This window comes from Dasypus novemcinctus, chromosome 16, assembly GCF_030445035.2.
Source record: "Dasypus novemcinctus isolate mDasNov1 chromosome 16, mDasNov1.1.hap2, whole genome shotgun sequence".
NCBI classification, from domain to species: Eukaryota; Metazoa; Chordata; class Mammalia; order Cingulata; family Dasypodidae; genus Dasypus; species Dasypus novemcinctus.
Genome location: NC_080688.1, coordinates 60,738,441 through 60,760,246, shown reverse-complemented (window position 1 = coordinate 60,760,246; position 21,806 = coordinate 60,738,441). Strand labels below are relative to the sequence as shown.

Here is a 21,806-nt window from a genome sequence, read left to right as displayed (position 1 = left end):
ACTGGGTTCTCAAAATGCCTGTCAGAGAGGCTTTCATGTCAGGCCAGTATTGAAAGACAAATGTTTTTCCCTCCTCCCCTCCCCCTATTGCCAGCCCCTCGCCTCTAAATGCTGCATGCACAGGGCAGCTGGGAAATAAAGACTCCTTTCTCTGATTCTCTTGGGCAGAGCAATGGCAGGTTCAGGAGGGTTCAACAGAGACTGCCAAACTTTAATAAGATGGGCCAAGCAAACAGGCAGGGCAGACTCCCACGCACCAGCAATAAAACTGGTCACAGCAATCAAGTATCCTGTTCTTTTTTAGTAATCAACACTGTGATGATAGATAGGGTGGTTCTTTCCAGAATGTCACTGATTGGCCATGTGACCTGAGACAAATCAAGAGATGTCACTGATCTGGGCTGTTTGCTCATCTCTAAAGAGAAGATCGCTCTGTTGATCTTCAAGGTCTCTTTGAGCTTTGACATTGGCCATATACATCAAGCAATGGGAAGCAGTTTGACCCTCTCAGATAGCTATGAAGAATTCCACCCTACAGTTTCATAGGCGCTTTTCTGAAAAGATGAAAGCATCTTTTCTGAAAAGATGAAAACTTTCATTATAGCCAGATTTGATCTGGTATGAAGGAAAGTGAGAGGAAGAAGAGGAGAAGGAAACGGAAAAGGCACAATACCCATTTAACAAAGGGGAAGTTAAGGCAAAGTATGGCCAAGTAACTGCCAAACTCATAAAGAGATTTAATTATCAGTATTTTTAGACATAAAATAGGATTCTAACTCTTGTCCCAGATTCTATCCCTATCATCCCATTGCTTCTATAGGATGCTATGATGATAATCAGAAGGGGAATTTTTGCTGTTGAATTTTTGCAGATTTGCATTTCCCATTTTCTTTCTCAGCTTGGATCTCCTGGAAGCCCGGGGCAGGGTGGAGGAGCCCTTCTGACAATACACCCTACTCAGTCCTCTGTTCTTCATGGTCCTCTGGTGCAAAGCCTTCAACCACCAGCTGACAAGTGCGCTCTCTCTCCATGAATGTCCAGAGCTTTGTTCATTCCATCTGCAGAGCATGCGGACTCATCATGCAGCCCTTCTACTCCAGGGTAGCTCCCTGAAGATGGTCAGGGAGCCATTAGTCCCCTACAGCATGCCAAACTGCTTGTATACAGCAGTCTCTGACCCTGAACGACTCAATCATGCTGGTGGCAAGACTATACTAAGACATCTCTCTTCACCTCTAACCAGGGTATAGCTGCCCTAAACATATCATTCTTGTCCAAACCAACCATGAACTAAGAACTTTTAAACTGAGACAAAGATGAGAAAGAAGTCAGGGCAGCAGGGGACTCAGGGAGGACAAAGGAAAACAAGATCACAAGAAGGCAACTAGAGATGTTGAAAGGACTGTCCAAAAGTAATGTAAATGTGATCCCCTAGGATTGATCCCTTTCTTGCAAGGCCAGAGTCCAGTCAAGGCTAGCCTCCAAAACATCCATTTCAACAGCATACCAACACCAGGCTCTTTTCAGCACACACATACATGTCCACACAGATGCCCTCTCTCATACACATGTCCAGACACCCTCCAGTTGGCAAACAAGTGACAATATGCAAATTATCAGAAGCCACAAAGATTTGCTTCGGTGAGAAGCCTGAACAAACAAGGAACACTTTTGCAAGTGGCCACAGATGGCTTAGCTCCTCTGATTACAATGGACACTAACAAGATTTGCCATAACTAATTTATTCTTTCACACCATTGCCCTGTTCCCCCACCTTCTGGGGATGGGGGAAATTCTATGTCATGGCCATATGCATTTTTGTTCTTTTCTAATACAGAAAAAGTGCAACTTGTTCATCCACAGTGAATGGATGAGTTGCATTTAAAGTGGTTAAAATAGGTTTGAAAGGAGATAATGGTGGAAGCAAACATATGTGGGCTCCCGTCCCCCTCCCCCCCTTTCCCTGAAAACCTCATTTGGAGAAGGGATGGAAAAGAAGAGATTTACTGAGTTCTGCATCATGCTGAAGCACTCAGCAGTAGCCAAGGCAAGAGTGGCAGAGCAGAGCAGAAAACAAAATGGACTAAACACAGAAAGTGAATCTAACAGATGAAATCCAAACTCTCCTACTTCATGGACTACAACTGAGCAGAAATTCAGGGAGTAAATCTTGGGTTTATGTGGAAAAAAGAAGATAATTTGATGAATCCCTGCCTTCCAGACATTCCTCACAGTAGGCATTACTAGTGGAAGCAAAGCTGCAAAGCAAGGTGCGATCTGGAACCTTTAGGCCTTAAGCTCTTCTTTACTCAAGGCACTTGTCAGCAAGACATCATGGAATTCTTAAGAAAATGACCAAGCTTCTCTAAGTCCCAGGAATCAAGATGTTAGTGGCCACTCCTTTTCACCTCCCTGAAGGCTCTCTCTGCCTCGGCAGTGTGATAACAAAACCAACGGCACTTACTGTTCTCACTGGCTGCTGCCTCTAGTTCTTATCCTCTGGGCTTGCTCCCCTCCAAGGCTGCCTGGATTATGACTTCTTGAAGCAGCTCTATGCTTACTCTCCCACACTCTTCTCTACAAGGTGAGAGTTGGCCGGACTCTCTTTATCTCCTGTGGCACTAAGTAGGTCAGACCTTCCTAATCTGGCCTATCACAGCTCTCCTCCACCTCAGATTTCCCAGGTAACTCTGCAGGCTAGTCAGTCAGGTCTGCTCATCACACCGGAGCCTACCACCCTACCCAGTGGGCCCTACCATGGCACAGTGATGCCAGCAATCCCCCTGGCCACTTCTTCCTCTGGCCTAAATCCTAGGTTCGCTTAAGCCTCGCCTCTTCCTCCATCCCTCCCAGCACTCCTTCACACCACCCCCGCAACCAGCATCTCAGGAGCGTCCACCTCTTGAGGCTAACCTCCCAACCGGATGGGAGTGCTGAGGTTTCTTTCCAGGCCAGACGAGTCCATCTATACTGGGAGTGATGGCTTTTAATTATCTCACTCACTCACATGATTTTTCTGTTTTCATTTCTACTCATCATCTCTGTTCACCTTGGTGGTAGCTGAGTATATTTCCTTTTTTCTCACCCATGGCAGGCAGTTCTTCAGCAAACAAGGAACATTATTATATTGATGGGTGGATAAAATTCGTATTTGCAGATTAATGTGCCTCAATATATATATGTGTGGGAATACCTACTTACATGAATAGGTATTTATTTGGTGATTTCTGAGTGAGAAAAGATTTTAGGCTCTTCTACTTTAGGGTCTTCAGTTCAGTAAGTGACCTCTGAGAACAAGAAGCAGCCAGGGAACAGAGGTGGTAGGGGACAGAGACTGTCTGTTGTGCCTCCATTATATATGATATCGGGGAGGCTATATATTCACACACACACGTACGTGCTCATGATCCTGAACTATTCCCAACATGCACCCCAAGCCATGCTGTTAAACAGAGCTCCTCAGAAAAAAACAATGGCCTGCCGGCATGGATGACCAAAAACCATCCTGAAGCTCACTGTCCTTGACTTGAAATATCTTCTCCTGTACTTGTCCCTCATCCAGCTCTTTGCTTCACTGCCTGAATGCCACCTGCTGTGACCGCTGAACCCTCACAACTGGACTGCCCTCCTGAGAAGCAGAAGCCCCAAGGACCAATAATTATCTCCCTGAGTTAAATGAGATGAACAGAAGCAGCCACTGCTGCTTCCTCAGTAGGACCCCAGACAGAGAAGAATCTGCCACAAGCTTAAAACTGGGAGCAAAGGTCAGCAGTCATCAAGGAATGGGGCCAGATGGAAAGTCAGGCATCCAGAAGTTCAGCACCTGCTCCTCCCTGGAGGTACAGAGGGCACCACGGGTCCAGCCTGGAGCAGCCTCTTGCTAAGCCCACCTGCACAGCTGCCCCTTCTGGGGTATCGGCAGCAGCTTCAATACCAATAGGAGGCAGCCATTACTTTAGGCAGAGCAGCAAGCATTTTTGAGAGGGTTCCAGCACTGCAGGCTATGCTTCTCTGATGCTAGTTTACTTCTCTGTAAAGGTCATCTGACTGATGGAGTCTTTCAAAAGCAGCCCTTTTCCTGGCCCTGGAAATGCTGATAAAAATCACAAGCTTCTACGATTTCCCTGCCCTTCACCCCCTTGCATACCTTTCTCTTAGATTCAGTCCTTCCCATGGCAAGTGCTCAAATGGCATCCGCCTTCACCTTCACCTACCAATTTGACCCCACACACCAGGTCTTTCAGGTGTTTTTTCCTTCCCCTATCACTCAGATTTCCACTTTTATCTCTTCCACTCCTGGATTCTGTTCCCTCTGCCAACAGGCGCTATTTTTTCAACTTGGCAACCTTACTCTTCTTTCTTCCTCTTTCTTTGCTGGAAATCTCAAGCACAACCCATGAATTATATACATCAATACCATAAAAAATTTAAAGAAAGTATATGTGTTTAACAGAATGGATACCTTCAACTCCTACCTCATCTGGTTCTGCATAAAGAAGCTTCGTGTCTTACTTTTTAGTTAGCCATGGACTATCCCGATCACGCCTTCCAAGCAACCAATAAATGACAAGGTATTTTTTGAGAACCTTTGACATTCTTTTCCTAGGCAAGGCGATATGGAAGCTTTTCTGTCTCATTGACTGCTTTGATGTACCTTATATGTCAGGCAAACAACATTATACCACTTGGGCTATTTAAGGAACAATGCCCAGTTGTATCTCCGCAATAGTACCTGGCATACAATAAATAGTTCTTGAAGAAAATGTCATGGATTGAATGAATGAGTAAATTGATGAATGACTCAATGATGCTGAAGGAAGACTGAACTCTAACTGGGGCAATTAGCATCAGGAGGGGCAGCCAAGTACCACTCAGCTTAGATGGGTGATTCTCTCCCTTTGTTAGTGTGACTTTCTCAGGTTCACAGAGAGCCCACTGTTCTTAAGTTACCATTTTCTCTTTGCTACGCCAGCCAGCTCCTCCTGCTCTTCCAGTTTCAGGAGCTGCAGCCTTAGAAGCCTCTGGAGAGGGACTCTGTTCACCCAAGGTGCAGCTCAAATCAGGTGACAGAACTGAGAACAGGGGCAATTCCTCTCAACACCAGACCCATTGTCTCCCCCATACCCACTGACACCCCATGTGGGGATACCCATCACTTACAACCTCCCTCACCTAGTCACCATGTCTGTATGCTCTCTTCTATCTCTAACTGCTTCAGGTGAGATTTGTTTTCACACCTAGATGATATTAGAAAGGAAAGGAAAGGAGATGAGAGAGCATTTAATATTAGCCATCTCATTTCATACGGTGAGGTGCCAAGCAATGACTGTTAGTTTCAGGAGCAAAGCTGAGCACACTGTCAGTAAGGGTGCTACATTTCTGATAATTCACATTAATAGGAATCTACAACATATTTTAAGAAATTGAAACACACATATTTTAACTTATCTAAGGAAACTACATCCTCAGGTGGATGCAATAAAAAAAAAGAAATCTTTGACCTCCCCCACTTTCTCTCCCTAATGTTTGTTCTGCTTCATTTTTCCATGGTATGGGAATCCTCAAGTCCATATTCTGTCACAGGCCCAGCCCAATGGTGAGGCCTGGGAGGAGACGGCATGTTTAAGATCAACTTTATGATGTCCACCATTTATGGAATTCATCATGTGTCCCTTCCATGACCTCTTCTCTCATCACCATAAAAGGAACAAAATACACCCACTTATTTGTAAGCAGTGAATAGAGATGGTTGTGCATGCAGCGTGAGCAGACCTGAGAGGCTGCAGACTGGCAGAATGTTCTGCAACAAAGTCCAAGGATAACCTGACAGAAGGCATCAGAGCATCTCCTAAATCTAATGAGAGGATTTTTATTAATTTTGTGGAACATGACAGCTAAAGAGGAAAAATAATAATAACACCCACTACCTTCAGGGCTGGATCTTCTAAAGTTTTCCTAACCTAGGACTAAACTGTTTCCCTGACATCTAACTAATGAGACTCCAGGTCTCTGGCTCCTCACCTCAGTCTCGCCCACCCGATCACTGCTTGAGGAGCCACGAGCCAGCTTGGAGGGCAGAGCTTCCTATCTGAATAATGGGGATAAGAAGATCTATATTGTGTAAACAACATGTGTCAACTGTTTGGCAAAGTTCCCAGCTACTCTAAGGACCAAAATGGTGGCCATTGTTAATGCCCACCAAAGCAACTTGCACAGCCAATTGGCTTTCTCTACGATTCAGGTTTTCCACAAAGGAATGAGTCTCCTGTGCCTCTAAGAGAGAAATCAGGAAGAAGAAGGGGCTGACTACTAAAGGCTCTTCAAGAAAACCTAGCAGGACAACCAGGCCTAAACTTAAGCAAACTTAAGTCTTGGTTAAAGGAACTTACAGGATGGGATGGGAGCACACAGAAAGACTTTTTGTTAGTGGTGGTTTTCATCTTTCTCCTTTGTTTTCTTTTTTTTCTCCCCTGGCAAAGGATTAACATGTAGGTTCTTAAACAAGGGGTCCCCCATTTACAGCTGACAGGAGCAGCTGCAACCTCTGACTCTCCTGCAGAATGGCAGGGAATCAAATCAAAAAGAAAACAAGTGGACAACCTTTCCTCCGGGAGCACGAAACACAATACCAGCCTTTCGCCAAACCCGGCAGACACCAGTCCTGATTGGAGGTTGCCTTGGAACAAAGGGAAATTGGTATTTAAAAAAAAAAATCTTCTGAAAGCCAACTCAGCAGATGGTTTTTTCCTGAGCTCCATGAGGAGGGGGGATGGGTGGGGGATGTAGGAGAAGGATGCTGGGATAACACAACTGCCACCAGGATACAGATGACTGAGAAGTGACAAAGATGGGCAAAGAGGGCTGACCTCTAACCCCAGAATTTCACAAAGGGCAATTACACCATGTGGCGGGGAACTGGAGTCTGCAGCCGACAGCTTCAACCTGCAGCTGTTATTCATCACAGCCATGTCTGGGGGCTTTATTAGAAGGTGGGGAGGAGAGAGGCTGGGGAATGAGGGATACTGGAGAAAGCATTGGGGAAGTTTAATTAGAGACTAAATTAATAGAAATCTTACTAAAGAGTAGTTCTGGAAAATAGCACCTTACATTTTCATTGAACTTCCAACATTTCAAAACTATTTAAAAACAAAATAATGGGAAAGGAAGAGAGAAATTATCAATCATCTCTTTTTAACTCTGAAAAAAAAAAATTAGATAATTCATTTGCTAAAGGCAGAACTGGAGCTCACATCCAGAACCTCTGGCAGGGGGACAGCCACACCCACTTCAAGTCTCAGACCAGACAATGCCCATGGGATCCTGTCCCAGCACAGTTCCTTGCTGATTTCCACATTTTCAGTCAGAACCAGGACACTTTAGAATGCCCTGTAAATAACTTCCAGATTAAATCGCAGTGAGACCGTCATCCCATACCCTGTGCTGCGCTGCCAGTCCATCACTTCGTTCCATTACTCACTGCCACCATGGCATGCCAAGTGGAGATGGCTGTGGGCAGTCAGAGAAAGGAGCTCTGGATCTTCAGAAGGAAGCCACCATTCTTAGGGTTCCCTCACAGCCTAGGCCAGCAGCAAGCAGGAGGGACAATCGGGTGAGCAGCACAGGACTCAACCATTCTCTCCTTAAGGATGTGCGAGTAGGGCAATACAGAGTAAAAACTTTCACTGATATGTCCTGCTATTGGAAACCAGGACACCTGGGGATCTGAGTCCTCACCCATCAGTAATTAGGCCTAACCTGGGCAAGCATTTAAAAACCCCAAGAGGCTCCTCCCCAGTCTATAAAACAGGGAGGAATACCAGCCACTTCCCCGAACTGCTGTAAGAACCAGAAAGAGGCAACAGTGGGGCACATGTGACTATGCTTTGTAAGGTGATGGGCACAATTGACGGCTGTTATGAAGTTTCCACATTATGCACTAGCATTATCTGGAACACAAATTTTGAAAGTTTATTGTACCATCCTGGGTTTTCCCTAAACATCCAGAGATCAGTTCTTCCCAACAAGATCTGCCAATACACCATTCAACACTTCTGCTGAACATATCATCCAACTCTGTAGACACTTGCAGAATTTAGATGCCTCATCTCTGCTCCACATCTGATGGAAGCACAAAAAATGAAACAGGATGAAAGATTTCAGGTGTTTCTAAGGAACCAATGAAAAATACACAGGGCTGACTAGGTAGAAGCTGCTATGATAGAGAAGAATAATTTCCACAGAACCATCTTGATGGGCAGAGAGCTAACAAAAACTTGCTTAACATCTAGACTGGGGAAGTACAATAAGTAGAAATTATATTAAAAGACATAACTTCTGTCCTCTGAGAGCTTACAGTATAACTGAGAAAACATCCTTCATCCTTGATGACACATGTCCAACAGTCCTTTCAGTTATATACCATAAGGTCATTGTGTAAATGAGAAACCACCATCAAGAGATGGCACTGCAGCAAGAGAAAGCATAGAAAAGGAGTTTTATGTGAGTTGGGCATCAACCCTTCAAAAGTGCCTTCTTTCTCTGCCTTCTGTGTAGTGCTTAGGCCCAAAGCAAACCATTTGACTAACTTTTCATTAACATTTCTGCCAAAGAGAGGTTCATAAAGATAAAGCAAACACCTGTTTTTGGCCCAAACTATCCACTGTATGTAGGATGTGGCTGATCCAGACCAGCAAAAGTAGCATAAGGCAATACTGACTTGGAGGACTTCCTTGACCTTGAGTTCAGTGTACACCAACAATGATGATGTTGCCAGAAGGCTGGCACACCCTGCGATGATGGTAATAGAGGCACTGGGTCTAGAATGGAGCAAGTCACCATGCCCTGGCACTCAGCATGGCCAGACCACCTCCTGGTATGGTACTGTGCTCTCTGAGCCCTCCCTGCCTATGCCTTTTAAGAGGTCACTGCCAACTCAGATTCCTAGTGCAGGGATGAGGGTGGTTTACCATCAGAAAAGGAAGGAATCCAAGGAACAGCTTCCTGAACTAGATATAATTTAGACCTTTTTTTTTTTTTTAAATAAGAATTATTTATTTTGGTTTTCTATGAACTCCTTTTTTTTTTTCCAAATTCTACTCAATTTATTCATTTTTTTAAAAGATATTACATTTAAAAAAATGAGGTCTCCATTCGCCCCCACTGCCCCCTCCCCCCCAATAACACTCTCCCCCATCATCATGTCACATCCATTGCATCTGGTGAGTACATCTCCGGGCATCACTGCACCCCGTGTCCCGTGTTCCACACCATAGCCCACACTTTCCCACGTTCCATCCAGTGGGCCATGGGAGGACATACAACATCTGGCTAATTAAGACCTTAGGAGAGATGACTTCAAAGTTTGCAACTAAGATGACTCTAGCACAGTAAAAGAGCTTTCTAAAACAAGGACTGCCTCAAAGAGGTGGTGAATCCCTTCCTGGAGGGCCCATAAGCAGCAGCTAAAGAACCATCCATTAGGGATTTAGGAAAGTGTTTTTGCTTGTTTAGGAGGGATAGAAATGCTCAGAGGCTCTTCTGACTCTGTGGGAAGTCCATGATTCTGGAAAGTGACCCAGTTATAGGCTTAATGCTTTACTTTGACCTCTAGGTTGTCAGCTTGCGCCTGTCTGGTGCTAAATTCTAGCTTATGCCATCAATGTATTTTACTCTAAGTTCTCAGAATCTTTCTGGATCTCCTATTCTTGGCTACCTTTATGATCCAACAGCACCCAAAGCCCAGCAGAAACCTACTTGTCATTTATTCAAATGGTAGCTAAAATTAAGTAGGAAAACTGGGCCAGCTTACTAACCTGACAATTCAAGACCTATGAACCCAAATAAATGAGTTTCTACCTCCTTTGTACCCCTAAAAGACAAGGACAAAGAAATCATGAAGATTCCCATTCAGCACTACAAAGAGATCTCCTTTAGCTATAGGGATGATGCCCTCAACCTACAATGAGAAACTGCTATCGTGAAAAATGCTAAGATTCCTGCATTGGTTTCTCATTAGCAACACTAAGCAAAGGAACTAACTGACCGGGCATGAAAGACTGCCACATTCTTGGGCAAATTAATATTTGTAAATGCTTACTTCTTATTGGCAAGGCATGGTGGGTAGCCACCTTGAGGACCCAACTGCTCTGTATATCCCTTGGAGAAATCTCCCCTCCCCCTGTACCTCCCATCCCCTCACTGTGAAACTGACCTAGAACTTGTGGAAGGCAAAGGAGAAGGTCTAGGGGAAAAACACAATAAACAAGGTTTAGAAAACACACTGAGGCAACCTGCATTTGATACTAAGGATGGTTATCAAATGGCCTCACTAGCCAGCAACCAAGGTGAGAACTGCTTGGACTTTTCAGAGTCAATAAAGGCCTCCATTGTTCCCTTAGTGAGGTCACAGGCTGATGACGGGAGGGAAATTGGCTCTGGGGGAAGGGCAAGCAGGAATAAAAAAAATGAAAAGACTGCAACTTCAGACAGAAACCACACTCAAAGTATAGAGGGAGGGCCCTTTTCTTCAGGGGGGCAAGAGCCATTGGAATATTCTGGAAAGTCAGAAGGCGCCCTAGAAGTTACAGAGTCTGAACTTCTCCCAGGACAGGGCTCTGGTCATCCCTGTTCAGACACACTGGCATGGCTGCCTCAGTTCCACTCTTTCAGCTCCAAGGAGACAGCACATCATTCAGACTCTTCTGTGATGCACCAAGGTCCATGTGGGTGTCTGCAAGCTGATTCTCCTGGGTGTGGGTGCCCGGAGCCTTAACTGCACTCTACAAGTTGAAACCCGCTTCCCAAAGCAGTCCGACCAGATGTAAACTATTTGCATGAGTTTTTGGTTTATTGTGGATAAGCAAAACCCTCTTTTTCATTCCCCTGGGGGGAAAAAAAAAAACGCATGCCTTCGATGCCTCACTCTGATTGTTTTCGATATTTAATGAAATCAAGAGTCTAACCAAGGTCTCTGGCCCAGAGTCCAAGGACCGCCCTGCCCCTTCCCTGCGCTCTCTTCCCTGGCTGCCCTGACCAAAATCGCTCCTATCCAACAAGAAAGCAGTGTGGTCTAAGGCACTGTTGTGTTTTGAAGGCTGGACATTTATGACTTCAAGTTGCATGACTCGGAAGGGTGAAAGAATGGAATAGGAAAGGGCAAAAGTGGATGCTTTCCCTTGCTTTTTATTAAAAATAAAAAACAAAAGAAAGGTGACAGAAGATCACTGGTTACCTAGCTAGGAAGGGACTTTTCTGAGGATATAAAATGGAAATGATGGTGAGGGGGGCCAACTCTGCAAATATTGGAAGCAGAGCAATGGTGAAAGTAGCTGCCAGCTGAACCCCACTCAGTGAGTCCTTTGATACCTCTTTAAAACTTTCATTTTGAGTCATCCTTTGTGCTCAGCAGTAATACTGGTTTGGCAGATAAATGACCACAGAGATAAAAGACCTTCAAACCAACTCTAAATAAATCCCATGGTAATCTCTCCTTCCACAAAAAAAGGACAAGAAAAGCATTAATGATATGTTCCACTAGTAGATGCTTTTGTGTAAGCATTAGAAATAAGACACTGGCACTGCCCCCAACTAACGCAATTAAACACAGCCGATGCGCAGTATTAAAATAGGATCAGTCTAAAGAATACAGCTTCTGAAACAGCCCAAGTCACTCAGCCACCCAGGACCCTGCAGTTGACTGCATGTTTCCGCTGTGCCTGGACTAAAGGAGGTCCCGTGGGCGGTGAGAAAGAACTTGATGTCATAAGGGGAAAAAGAGTAACGCACCCTGAACGAGGCACTGGGCGAAGTGCCCAAAAGCCAGATCGTTTCATCTTCAGGACACCATTACCAATAGCAAAAGACAATGCCATTATCCCCATTTTTATACAGTCAAGAAAGGTTTTCAGGAGGATAAGTAACTTGCCTAAAGTTACACCGAGCGAGCGAGGCAGGGAAGCCCAGGTTCTAGTGCTGAGTCTCTCAGTTCAGAGGCAGAGAGCTGATTCCTGGAATAGGGATTTGGATGCGGATCCATCTTCTCAACAGGGAGTCTTTCCAGCATATCCCTGATTCCTCACCTGCTATTTCAAGATGGGAACAGCCAGTCAACACTTCATGGAAGGAAAGACTGTCTATCCTAACAGAACACCGATTTCCTGTTGGGTTACTTTGCTAGATTTATCTTCAATAGCATGGAGTTCACCAAAGAACTCTCCTTGAGGAAGTCCAAAGTGAAACTGACTACTCTGGACTATCTACACCAAGAGGAAATGGACCAGCCCAGTGCAGAGAATCACAAAAACAGGAAGAAAAAAGAAAAATACAAGAAACGGGAAGAAAGACCAAACAGTCCCAGAATTTCCTCATGGAACTTAAGTGTAATAAATTCCACCAGTTTGTAAGCTCAGCTCTGACACTTGCTCCCATGGTTTTAGGGCTTTTGAGATGTTGGGCAAAAAGGAAACAATGTGATGCAGGAACAGTGGGTCAAAAGAGAGGTTAAAATCTGTTTATAATAACCAGTTTATTGAAAGGAGGGACTTGTTCTGTCTAACAGAATGGCTCTGAAAGTTTCCAGTTTTTAGAATAGAAATAAGACTCCCAGGGTCAACAGCTCTTTTTGTTTTCATTTTGTTTTGTGTTGTTTTGTTTTAACATGCAGAGACAGGACCCAGGGAGGCAAAGCATTCTTGCTGAAATTGTTAATTAAAGAGGCAGTGGTAGTGCCCAGGGTGCCCGTCTCCAACCCCAAGCCCAGAGTTCTTTCCCTCACACATGCAGCCCAAGATGTCAAATGTTACCTATTGCCCTGTGGAGACAAATGCTTTGCAGAAAAGGTCACTCACCACCCTCCATGCTACTTTAGCTATAAAATAACTAGAGAGAAACCTATCAGCAAACAAAATCTCCAGGCACTCAAGAAATGAATAGGAATGTGCTGTTTAAAAAAAAAATCTTGCAGAGAAAAAAAAATTAATGCCGGTGAGACACGCTTTCCTGGACAGACTGAGGGTGTGATGGAGGAAGAAGCTGGTATCTCTGGGAGCTCAAAACACCACATGCCCACCCCTAGAAGGTGGGTCCAGCAATGTTCCTGGGAGTTACAAGAGAAGGCACTGGGCACAAGGAGGGTGAGGGGGAACACGGGACCCACAAGAAGGATAGAAAGCTTTCTGTCCAATGCCCGGGACCGCCACCAGTGTGGGGGGGGGGGGGGGAGATAATGATGGGTGCAGAGGTTATAGGTCAGGCAACCTGAGTCCTTGGCAAAGCAAGACACCTCTCACCCCTGCCCTGCATCCCCGCCCCAAAACCAACCCCTCACCTACATGACATTTCAAATTGGTACAATCATAGAAGGTCAAGAGAGAAAGGTGCCTCTCACCTTTGGATAACCAAAGGATTCCCCTTTCACGGCTTCCATTTTAAGCCTCTCTGCAGCACAGTACTTTTCTCAAGTTCCCCAGCACCCAATCCTCCCGTCTCTTCTAGTTCAAGTCCTATAGAGCACTCCTATCACTTGCAAAATTAAATCCAAGCTCATTTATTTATTTGTCATTCCTTACTCTCTGTAAGCTGATGCCAGCTTAGTTTTCCCCAGACAGCACCCAAAAAACCATTTTTCTATCCTTTTTCCATCTTTGTGTCGCGCACAAAGAAGTTGCTATTTGAGGAATGTGTAAAGAAATGCCTGACCAATTAGATTTCCCAAGAAAGGGTTACAAGTGCTCAGAAGAGAATCCACGCATCCTCCCATAGACATATTCTGATGGTCTAGGCAGGGTTGCCAAAAAACCATCCAAAGCATGTTTCTAGGACCACAGTGGGCACCTGATCTCTAGGAGGCTGAAGTCCTTGCTCCTAGAGGAAACAGGTTCTTCTGATAGAGCTAGGGAAATGAGAAAAGTAAGTCCAAAGAAGTGAAATAGAAGTTATATTTTGGCCAAAAGCAAAAATAAAAAAAAAAAGTCTTTGAAAATGTACTCAAAACATCCTGAAACACTTGGAATTAAGGACAACATGCCAGTCTGCAATCCTGCCATCTTAATTAATGTGGGAATCTGTGGAAGAAATGACCCCAGTAGTAGATCCTTACCTTCCAGTAGCCCCAGTAGCCCTTTATTTTTATAGAGCGGGGTAGCTTAGGGACCGGGACATGAACTTTGGAGTCTAAAAGAATTGGCTTCCAAAGTCAACAGGGCCCCTTCCCAGACCCTTTTCAACAATCTGAACCTCAATTTCCTTATCTGTAAGATAATAATCTCTGCCTGGCAGGACTGTTAAAAGGACTAGTTGGAAATACTAGCACATGAAAACCAGCAGAGGGCCTCCCACATAGTAAGTGCTCAATAAATTGGAGCTATTATTATGCTGTGTGCTCTGTAAATAATCTATTTGTTTTCCTTAAACCTTCCTTTGAGTAACACTTAGAAATTATTGTCGCTATTTGCCAGATGAGGAAACTGATGCTCCAGCAGGGATCTAAAGTCACAAATCCACATCTCCTGACTTGGGGCATTATATGGGGTTCATCCAATACTCCCCCTCCCCATCTCATGCTGTTGAATCTGATGGACCCAGCTGAGAGGCCCCATAAAACCCTGTCCTGTCATCACTGGCACTTTTTATGCTCACATGTAACACCTCACATTGCTTCTAGAGCTGCATCCTCACTTTCTCTGTTTGTACTGAATGAGCTAAAAGAGGATTAGAGGAAGCTTAAGTTATTATATCATTTACCTGAGCAGGTTAAAGATGCAACAGTACTGGTTCCTTGATAAAGAACACGTTACATTTCTGAAGTCCACCTGCAAAGCAAGTCCTGTCCAAAGAATAATTGAAGGCCTGAAATATTTTCTGAGTTCTCCCCTCAGCCCTACTTCCTGCCAAATGCTGCCCTCCCATCTTGTGAAAACCCTTCATGGTAAACCTTCTCCTGCAAAACATCTCCATTTCCAGTCTCTCTCTCTCTCATATGAAAGCGGGTGACATGCCACCTGTTTAGAGGAGTCCATATATCCTGAGCCACTGAAGCACTCTGAGGGGTCCCTCCTGAAAGTTTCCCACTTAAGTGGCCATATTCCCTGACCATTATAACACTGCTCTCGTTTCAGCTTTGAGGGCCAGACAGACTCCCTCGCAACTACTCACCTCTACCACCATAGTGCAAAAGCAGTCAATAGTCAAAATATAAACAAATGGTCTTGGCTCTTCCAATAAAACTTTATTTATGGGCCCTAAAACTTCAATTTCACATAATTTTCATGTGTCTTGAAATATCCTTCTTCTGATTTTTTTTTTCAACCCCTAAGAGACATAACAACCATTCTTAGCTGGCAGGTGGTACAAAACAGGTGGCAGGCTGGATTTGGGTGTGGTTTGCCAACCCCTGGACTAAGACATCAGATATATTCAGGGAACTCTCAAGTCAGGTTCTCCAGTAGCCCAAAGACCAGCTCAGTGGGTCCCCTCCATCCTTGCTCTTAATGTAGGGCCTGATTCCCAGGTCCCCTCATCTGTACTTTTTCAGTGGGTGGTTCACCTCATAAGAAAGTTCTAGAAAACACGATTTCAGGTTTAGACATTAGTCTGTTGCTTACAAAATGCCATCCTCACCCTTTTCCCACACCTAAGTTTTTGATCATGTACTTCACATTTGCCCAACGACATAAATTCTGCAAGTTCGTTCCACTGTAATTTTCACTACAAATAGTAGGCAAAGTTTCCACCTCTCAATTGCAGCTTCAGTTCTTGCTTATCCTCTGTTTTCAAAATGACAGGAATTGAAAAGAAATAATGTAAATATGCTAACCCAATAGAGATCAGAGAATGTTCCCATTATCTATCAAGTAATTGAGACTACATGCTAATAACTTTAGTCATGCCTTTCTGGAAAGTAACAGCTCTGGGCGTAAATAAATGCAAGAAGAATGAAGAAGTACAATGAAAAACAAACTCCTAACATTTTTTACATATTGTATGATACCCTCTTCTCAACATCAGCAAATGCAGCAGCCAGCACTGAATTTCAGCCTTTCTCCTTCCTCTCTGCTCCCTCCCATTGCTGAGGTTTAGAAACACTTACATGGTAAGTCACATAATCAAATAAGCAATTCCATCTTTGTTTGTATTCAAATAAAGCCCACAAGCGAGAATGACCAGACTAAGAATTTTAGATTTCACTGCACATCTCAGCTTTGAAATTATCCTTACGTCACAAATCCCAAAGTTTTATTTTGGGTGTTCTGATGGACACTAGGGTATATGTGGGAACAGTCTTGTGGCTTTAGGGAAAGTGACACCTGGTCAGGACAAACAATATTCTTCCAAGGGAAGGGAATGGGGCTTTGCAAACCCAAAACTGTGGGCCACTGCTCAAATCTTGGCAGTGGTCTAGTGGAAGGAAAACAGTAAGATTTCGAAACTGCCCATCCACACAAAAATTCAACAACACAAAAAGAATTGGCCAGTCAGTGGACAGAGACAAAGATATTCATTTTCCAAGCTGCAGGTGCCCAACTCCAAAGCAAAGCTTCACTTTCCAAATGGTGTCTGATTGGAACCGATGCCTTGTATGAATCTGAGAAGTTTCTGCATGTATCAAGATAACCTTTGATTTTATGCACAGAGAACCCAGAGATCATGGCAAAGTTGTAATGGGAGGGAAGGGAAATCATAACCTCTACAATCTAGCAAAACAAGCCAATTTCTAAAGGTACCTTTGTGTTGTAAAAGATTCATGTGAGGTGACCTGCCATGCCAGTTTGCCTATGACTGAGGGGGCAGGACTCTCAGTTTTAAAACTAAGACAATCCTGGGCAAACCAGGAGGAGTTAGTCATCCTGGAGCATCTCTCCTAGCCCAGGTCTTTGAACTGTAAATGTAACAAATCAGCCAAAGCCCTAGCATGCAGAAGAACCTCAGCCCTAGACTAGGGAAATGACATGGGTTTTATGGAAAATGACTGCCATAAAGCTCAAAATCCACTAACAACAGAAATCCTACAGATGACCTCTGGGCTACAAAGGAAAGGGGTTCATTCCTCTGTGCCCTTTTTAGCTAATCTATCATGACTAGATCCCAAAGAAATGATTGGATGTGGGTAAGAAAGACAGAGACTCTGATTTACACCTACAACATAGAACACTAAAATTCTGTCAGAAATGAACTCCTTTCAAAGTCATTCCTAACCCCCAAAGATACTTAGAAACAACAACTTTCGAGACCAGGGCAGTGCCCCACCCAATCCAGGAGTGAAGATCCCTGTAACCCCCAATGATAAAAAATAAGTACAGTGAAAGCTGGACCCATTCATTCCCAACAAGCTGACACCAACGATTACCCTGAAAGCTGCCTTCTGCACCTATATTTGACTTTTAGGAGGAAAATGACAAGCGACCAAGTTCATTCTAAGCCCAGTCTTAAAAGTTTGCAATGTATTAGACAATGATTAAGGCCTATCATCTGCCCCTTTTCTTTCTCCAGATCCAGTCCTAATGCTCACCACTGCCTTTCAGAATGGCAACCTCTCCATCCTGTCCGAGCCTCAGTTACCCTAAAGACTGAGTTCACCTAGGTGAGTGACTCACCTAATTTAGAAAGATTTACAGCAGTAATGGTTGAAACCAAAAAGAGGTTGTAAAGTCTCTTGCTGGTCCTGATTGACCAACCCTTTCCAACATCCACTCCTGACTATGAAACAGATACAAACATTAAAGCAAAACCCTCAAAATTTAGTTCCTGCCTAACCAGAGCTAATCCAGCCACTGGCTACTGTACAATAAATAGGAACTCCTCCAGAATTATAGTTCAAGAAGATATTTTTTTTTTCCTGTGGCTAGAAAGGATAATGATATATTATACACATACCAAGATTATATATATGGGAGGCATTTCTTCCAGGGCCCTGAAATTATAGGCCCTAAATACTCCATCAAGTCATCGAGGATATTGGCAATTCAGAAGTAAACAAGTAATACGCAAATCGACCCTAAAAAGTTGGGAATAAAACCGCAAAAACAAACAAGCAAAAAGCCTGTAAGACCAGGTTGCCTACCTTCTTTTTGGAGTGGCTTCTGTCCTCCTCCTTTGTAGCTTTGCTATTTTTCCCAGCACGAGACAGCTTCTGGTCCCCAGACTGTTTGATGGTGATCTTGATCTCAGGTGGGCAGATATAGTTCTCCAGGTTCTTTGGGGGTTTCTTGGCCCGCTTCGTGGTCTGAATCTTCAGCTTCAGGCTTCCCTCTGTGAAGTTCGCCTCCTTGATGGAAAACTCCTGCTCTTCCAGGCCATCTCCTGCCACCCATTTCTCACTGTCCGCGTTGGAGTTGGAATCCACGTCCCGCCCTGAGCCCAGTTCATCCTCCTCCTCTGGCTCCATGCGTTCTCCGCCCACCGGGATCCCCTTCCCAGTTCCTGGAGCAGAGAGCAAGGGTTCTCCTGCACAGCCCGGGGCAGCTGGGGCCTTGGCTGAGGAGACAGGCAGGAAATCCGACTCGCCCCCCCTTTGCCGGGAGCTGCTTAGGATTTCCCTGGACTCCATGACAATGCCACAGTCTTCCAGAGTTCTCAGGATGGGGAAGGAGAGAAAGGAAAAAGGAAAGGTGAGGAGAGAGGACACCCAAAATTCCACAAACAAAGCGGTCCAGCTGCTGGGTTCAGAGTCCCAGGGATGGAGACACGGAGAGGTGTTCAGAAGTGATCAGATCTGCAACTGAGAAGAAGAGAGGTAATTAGGCATGGCAGGAGAGAAAAGGACCCCCAAAGAAACTCAAAGTTCCAGAAGCCCCTTCCCACTTATCTACAGCTTTAGAAAAAATGATGGAAAGAAACCAAACTAGCATGGGCACATACCAAAATTAGATATACTGGAGCAAAGGGAAACACACACACATACACGCGCACAGAACCCACATCCACACATGCATGCCTTCAGAGTGGAGGATTATTAAATTTTGGGCCACAGGCCTCAAGCATAAAGGTAAGAGTAGCAAGCCTTCAAGCCCAGACACAAGATAAGAGTTTTCACATACTGAAGCCACAACTGGCTGAGTCACCATCAAAACCATGACAGAAAGGAAAACTAGTGTCGATGCTCCAGTCTGTGGGCACTGCATTTGGCTGGCTTCTTGCACCACTTCCCTCTCACGTGTGAAAAACAGTTTGCAGAGCTGAACACAACCCCTGAGCTGTGGGACCCAAGCTCTCCATACTCTTGGAGGAAGGACATTTAGCTGACCCCTTGCCCTTTCTTTATCATGTTTCATTATGAATTATTGCAAGCATACAAAAGTCGTTCCTTTATTTCTTAAAACAAATGCAAAGCTTAGGTGCAAGGCTTGAAAATGAAACAAAAAGAATACAGTGGGACTCACTTAGAAAAGGATCTTTAATGCAAAACAGAGTCTAAAAATGTTCCCATCAATACAAAAAAAGATTTTTAATTGTTATAAATCATTTAGATAAAAATAGCCATTCCAGACAGTTTCAATTCCCTTTCTGATTCCTTAAAGTAGCCTTTTGACTATGTAACAGCAAAAAAAAGAGTGAGAGCATTTTAAAGGCTTTGAAGGGATCAGGAATCACCCCAAGATCTTCATCTCTGCTTTGCTCCCAGAGGAAAAGAGAAAAGCCTAACAGACTCTCTGAATCATCACAGGATCAACTAAACTACTCTTTACCTTTAACCCCACCCCATGCACTAAAATTCCCAATTTCATACTCATTATGTTCAAAGTCCAAAAAGAAGACCAAAATGGCCATTCTCAAGGGAAAACAGTCCCAGGGCTGCACGAAACCTTAAAACATCATCTCCTTCCTCCCTCAGGCTGTAGGCCAGTTCACTCAAGTCTTCTTAGATGGCTGAACACTCTAAAAAGTTTTCCAGCAAAATACATTACTGTGTATCTTGGGCTTCTACCTCTTGCCCATCAATTTAGAGAATTGGCTAGCAAATGTGCCCATTGGAAAATGTCCAACAGTGTCTGTAAAGATGCGTTCAGAAGAGTCAAGAAATGGAAAGCTGCAGACTAGGTGTGTGTTTTCTCCCTGTGGAATCAGCACCTTCACAGCTGACGCCTGGTGAGGAAATCGGCCAACCAGGCAGCCTGGGCTTCAGCACAGACCCAGCTCCCCAGAGAAGTCCAGCAATGTACTCAGCTCCTGGAAACTGCTCAGCCCTGCAGAAAGGCACACCTACGACTGCTTTCGCTTAGGGGGAAACCCAGTAAATACAGCATTTCAAGCAGAAAGCAGGCTGCCCTACAGAAGGAGAGTGCCTCTTAACTGAAGCTGTCGATCAAACGCTGAACCACCCCATGGCCCAAATTATGAAAGGGATAAAGTGCCTGCTTGGGAGGAAGGGCAGGCAGTTAGTTCAGATGACATCTGATGTGTTTTGGGTTTTTTTTTTTTAATTTATAAGATTCTGTGTCTCATCTATAATGATTTATAATGATCTGCCTACCTACCCAAAATCACATGTAATTTTCAGAAAGTCATATTCACCACTGGTATCAGGCACTAGCGTTGGAGACATCAAGATGCGTTAGAGCGTTTTCCTGCTTGTCAAGCAGTTAGAGTTCAGTGGGTTCCTCGCAGCTTGTAGCCCAGGTCCATACAAATGGAAAGCCATGTCTTCTTATGACAGTACTCTAGCAGCAATCACCACTTCCACCATTTAATTCCCTGAAACCTTCTTATACAGTTATTCTTGGCAAGACATAGTTTCCATAAGAAGTTCCTAAACTAAATCCACTTGGACCTTTGAACCAAAGCAGCCCAATGTATATTACAAGTTCTGTGATGTGATAAAAGAAGATGAAATTGAAACTTCAGATGAATGGATGGTGGTGGGAAGTGGGTATATTATTAATATTAAGAAATTATTTCTATTAAAATGATTCACTTCAGAATTTCTTATATTTAACTGTATAAATCATTAACTAATTGATTTAGAAGACAAATTTCTAAATCTTGAAACTAAAAAAAAGATTTAAAAAACTAAAGTAGTAAGAGATCCACCAAAAAAAAAAAAATTCAATTCAACATTTTTTTTCAGCTCTCTTCAAGTCAAGATCTTAAGATATAAGGAAAGCACCATCTCTTTTTTTTCAAGGAGGTTACATTCTTGAAGAGAGATTTGAAAAATAACTCTAAAATGAAAACATTTTACACGTACCATAGTACTATAGTAAAGGATAGAAACAAAGGGAAGAGAAAGTGATTTCTACTTGTGCTGGGCATACATAGCTAGAAAATGGCACAGGAGGCTATGAGGAGCGCACAGGCTTTGGATTTGACCTTGAGGGGTTTCAATAAGTAGAGGGGAAAGGCATGGCAGAAGAACAGCATGAGGTAAAGTCTGGGGCAACAGTGAGCAGGACATGTTCAGGAAAGAGGAAACCGATGTTTGGTGAGGGAACGTGGTACATAGTGAGAACTCTGAGAAGTATGGCTGGAAAAAAAGGTTAGAGCAGATCATGGAGGTCCAGAAATGTCACGCTAATGAGTTTGGATTTGATCATAGAGGTAGTAAGAAGTCATTAAGGGATGTCAGGAAGGGAGGGTCACATCAAAGCTGTGCTTTAGAAAGAATTTTGGCATGTGGCATGAAGGATGGATCCAGAGAATTTGAGATTAGAGCTGAGCTCTTGATGGAGGCTCAACTGAAATTTGATTCTAATTCCATGAGGGCCTAAACCAGGGCAGTATATGACATGACAGATACTAGAGAGACACAGTAATGATGTTTTGAATAATCTCAGTCTTCCGGAACACACCAATTTCAGACTCTCTGTACGGTCCAC

The 21,806-nt window shown here is 43.9% G+C and overlaps 1 protein-coding gene across 1 annotated transcript in view; it reads right to left on the bottom strand.

The window, feature by feature from the left end:
* SETBP1 (SET binding protein 1) overlaps window positions 1-21,806 on the bottom strand; it is a 382,254-nt gene that overhangs the window by 343,095 nt on the left and 17,353 nt on the right. Inside the window, exon 2 of the mRNA XM_058277610.2 lies at window positions 18,056-18,712. Coding sequence (XP_058133593.1) covers window positions 18,056-18,541 — 486 coding nt within the window. The 5' untranslated portion in view covers window positions 18,542-18,712. The remainder of the gene's footprint in view (window positions 1-18,055; window positions 18,713-21,806) is intronic.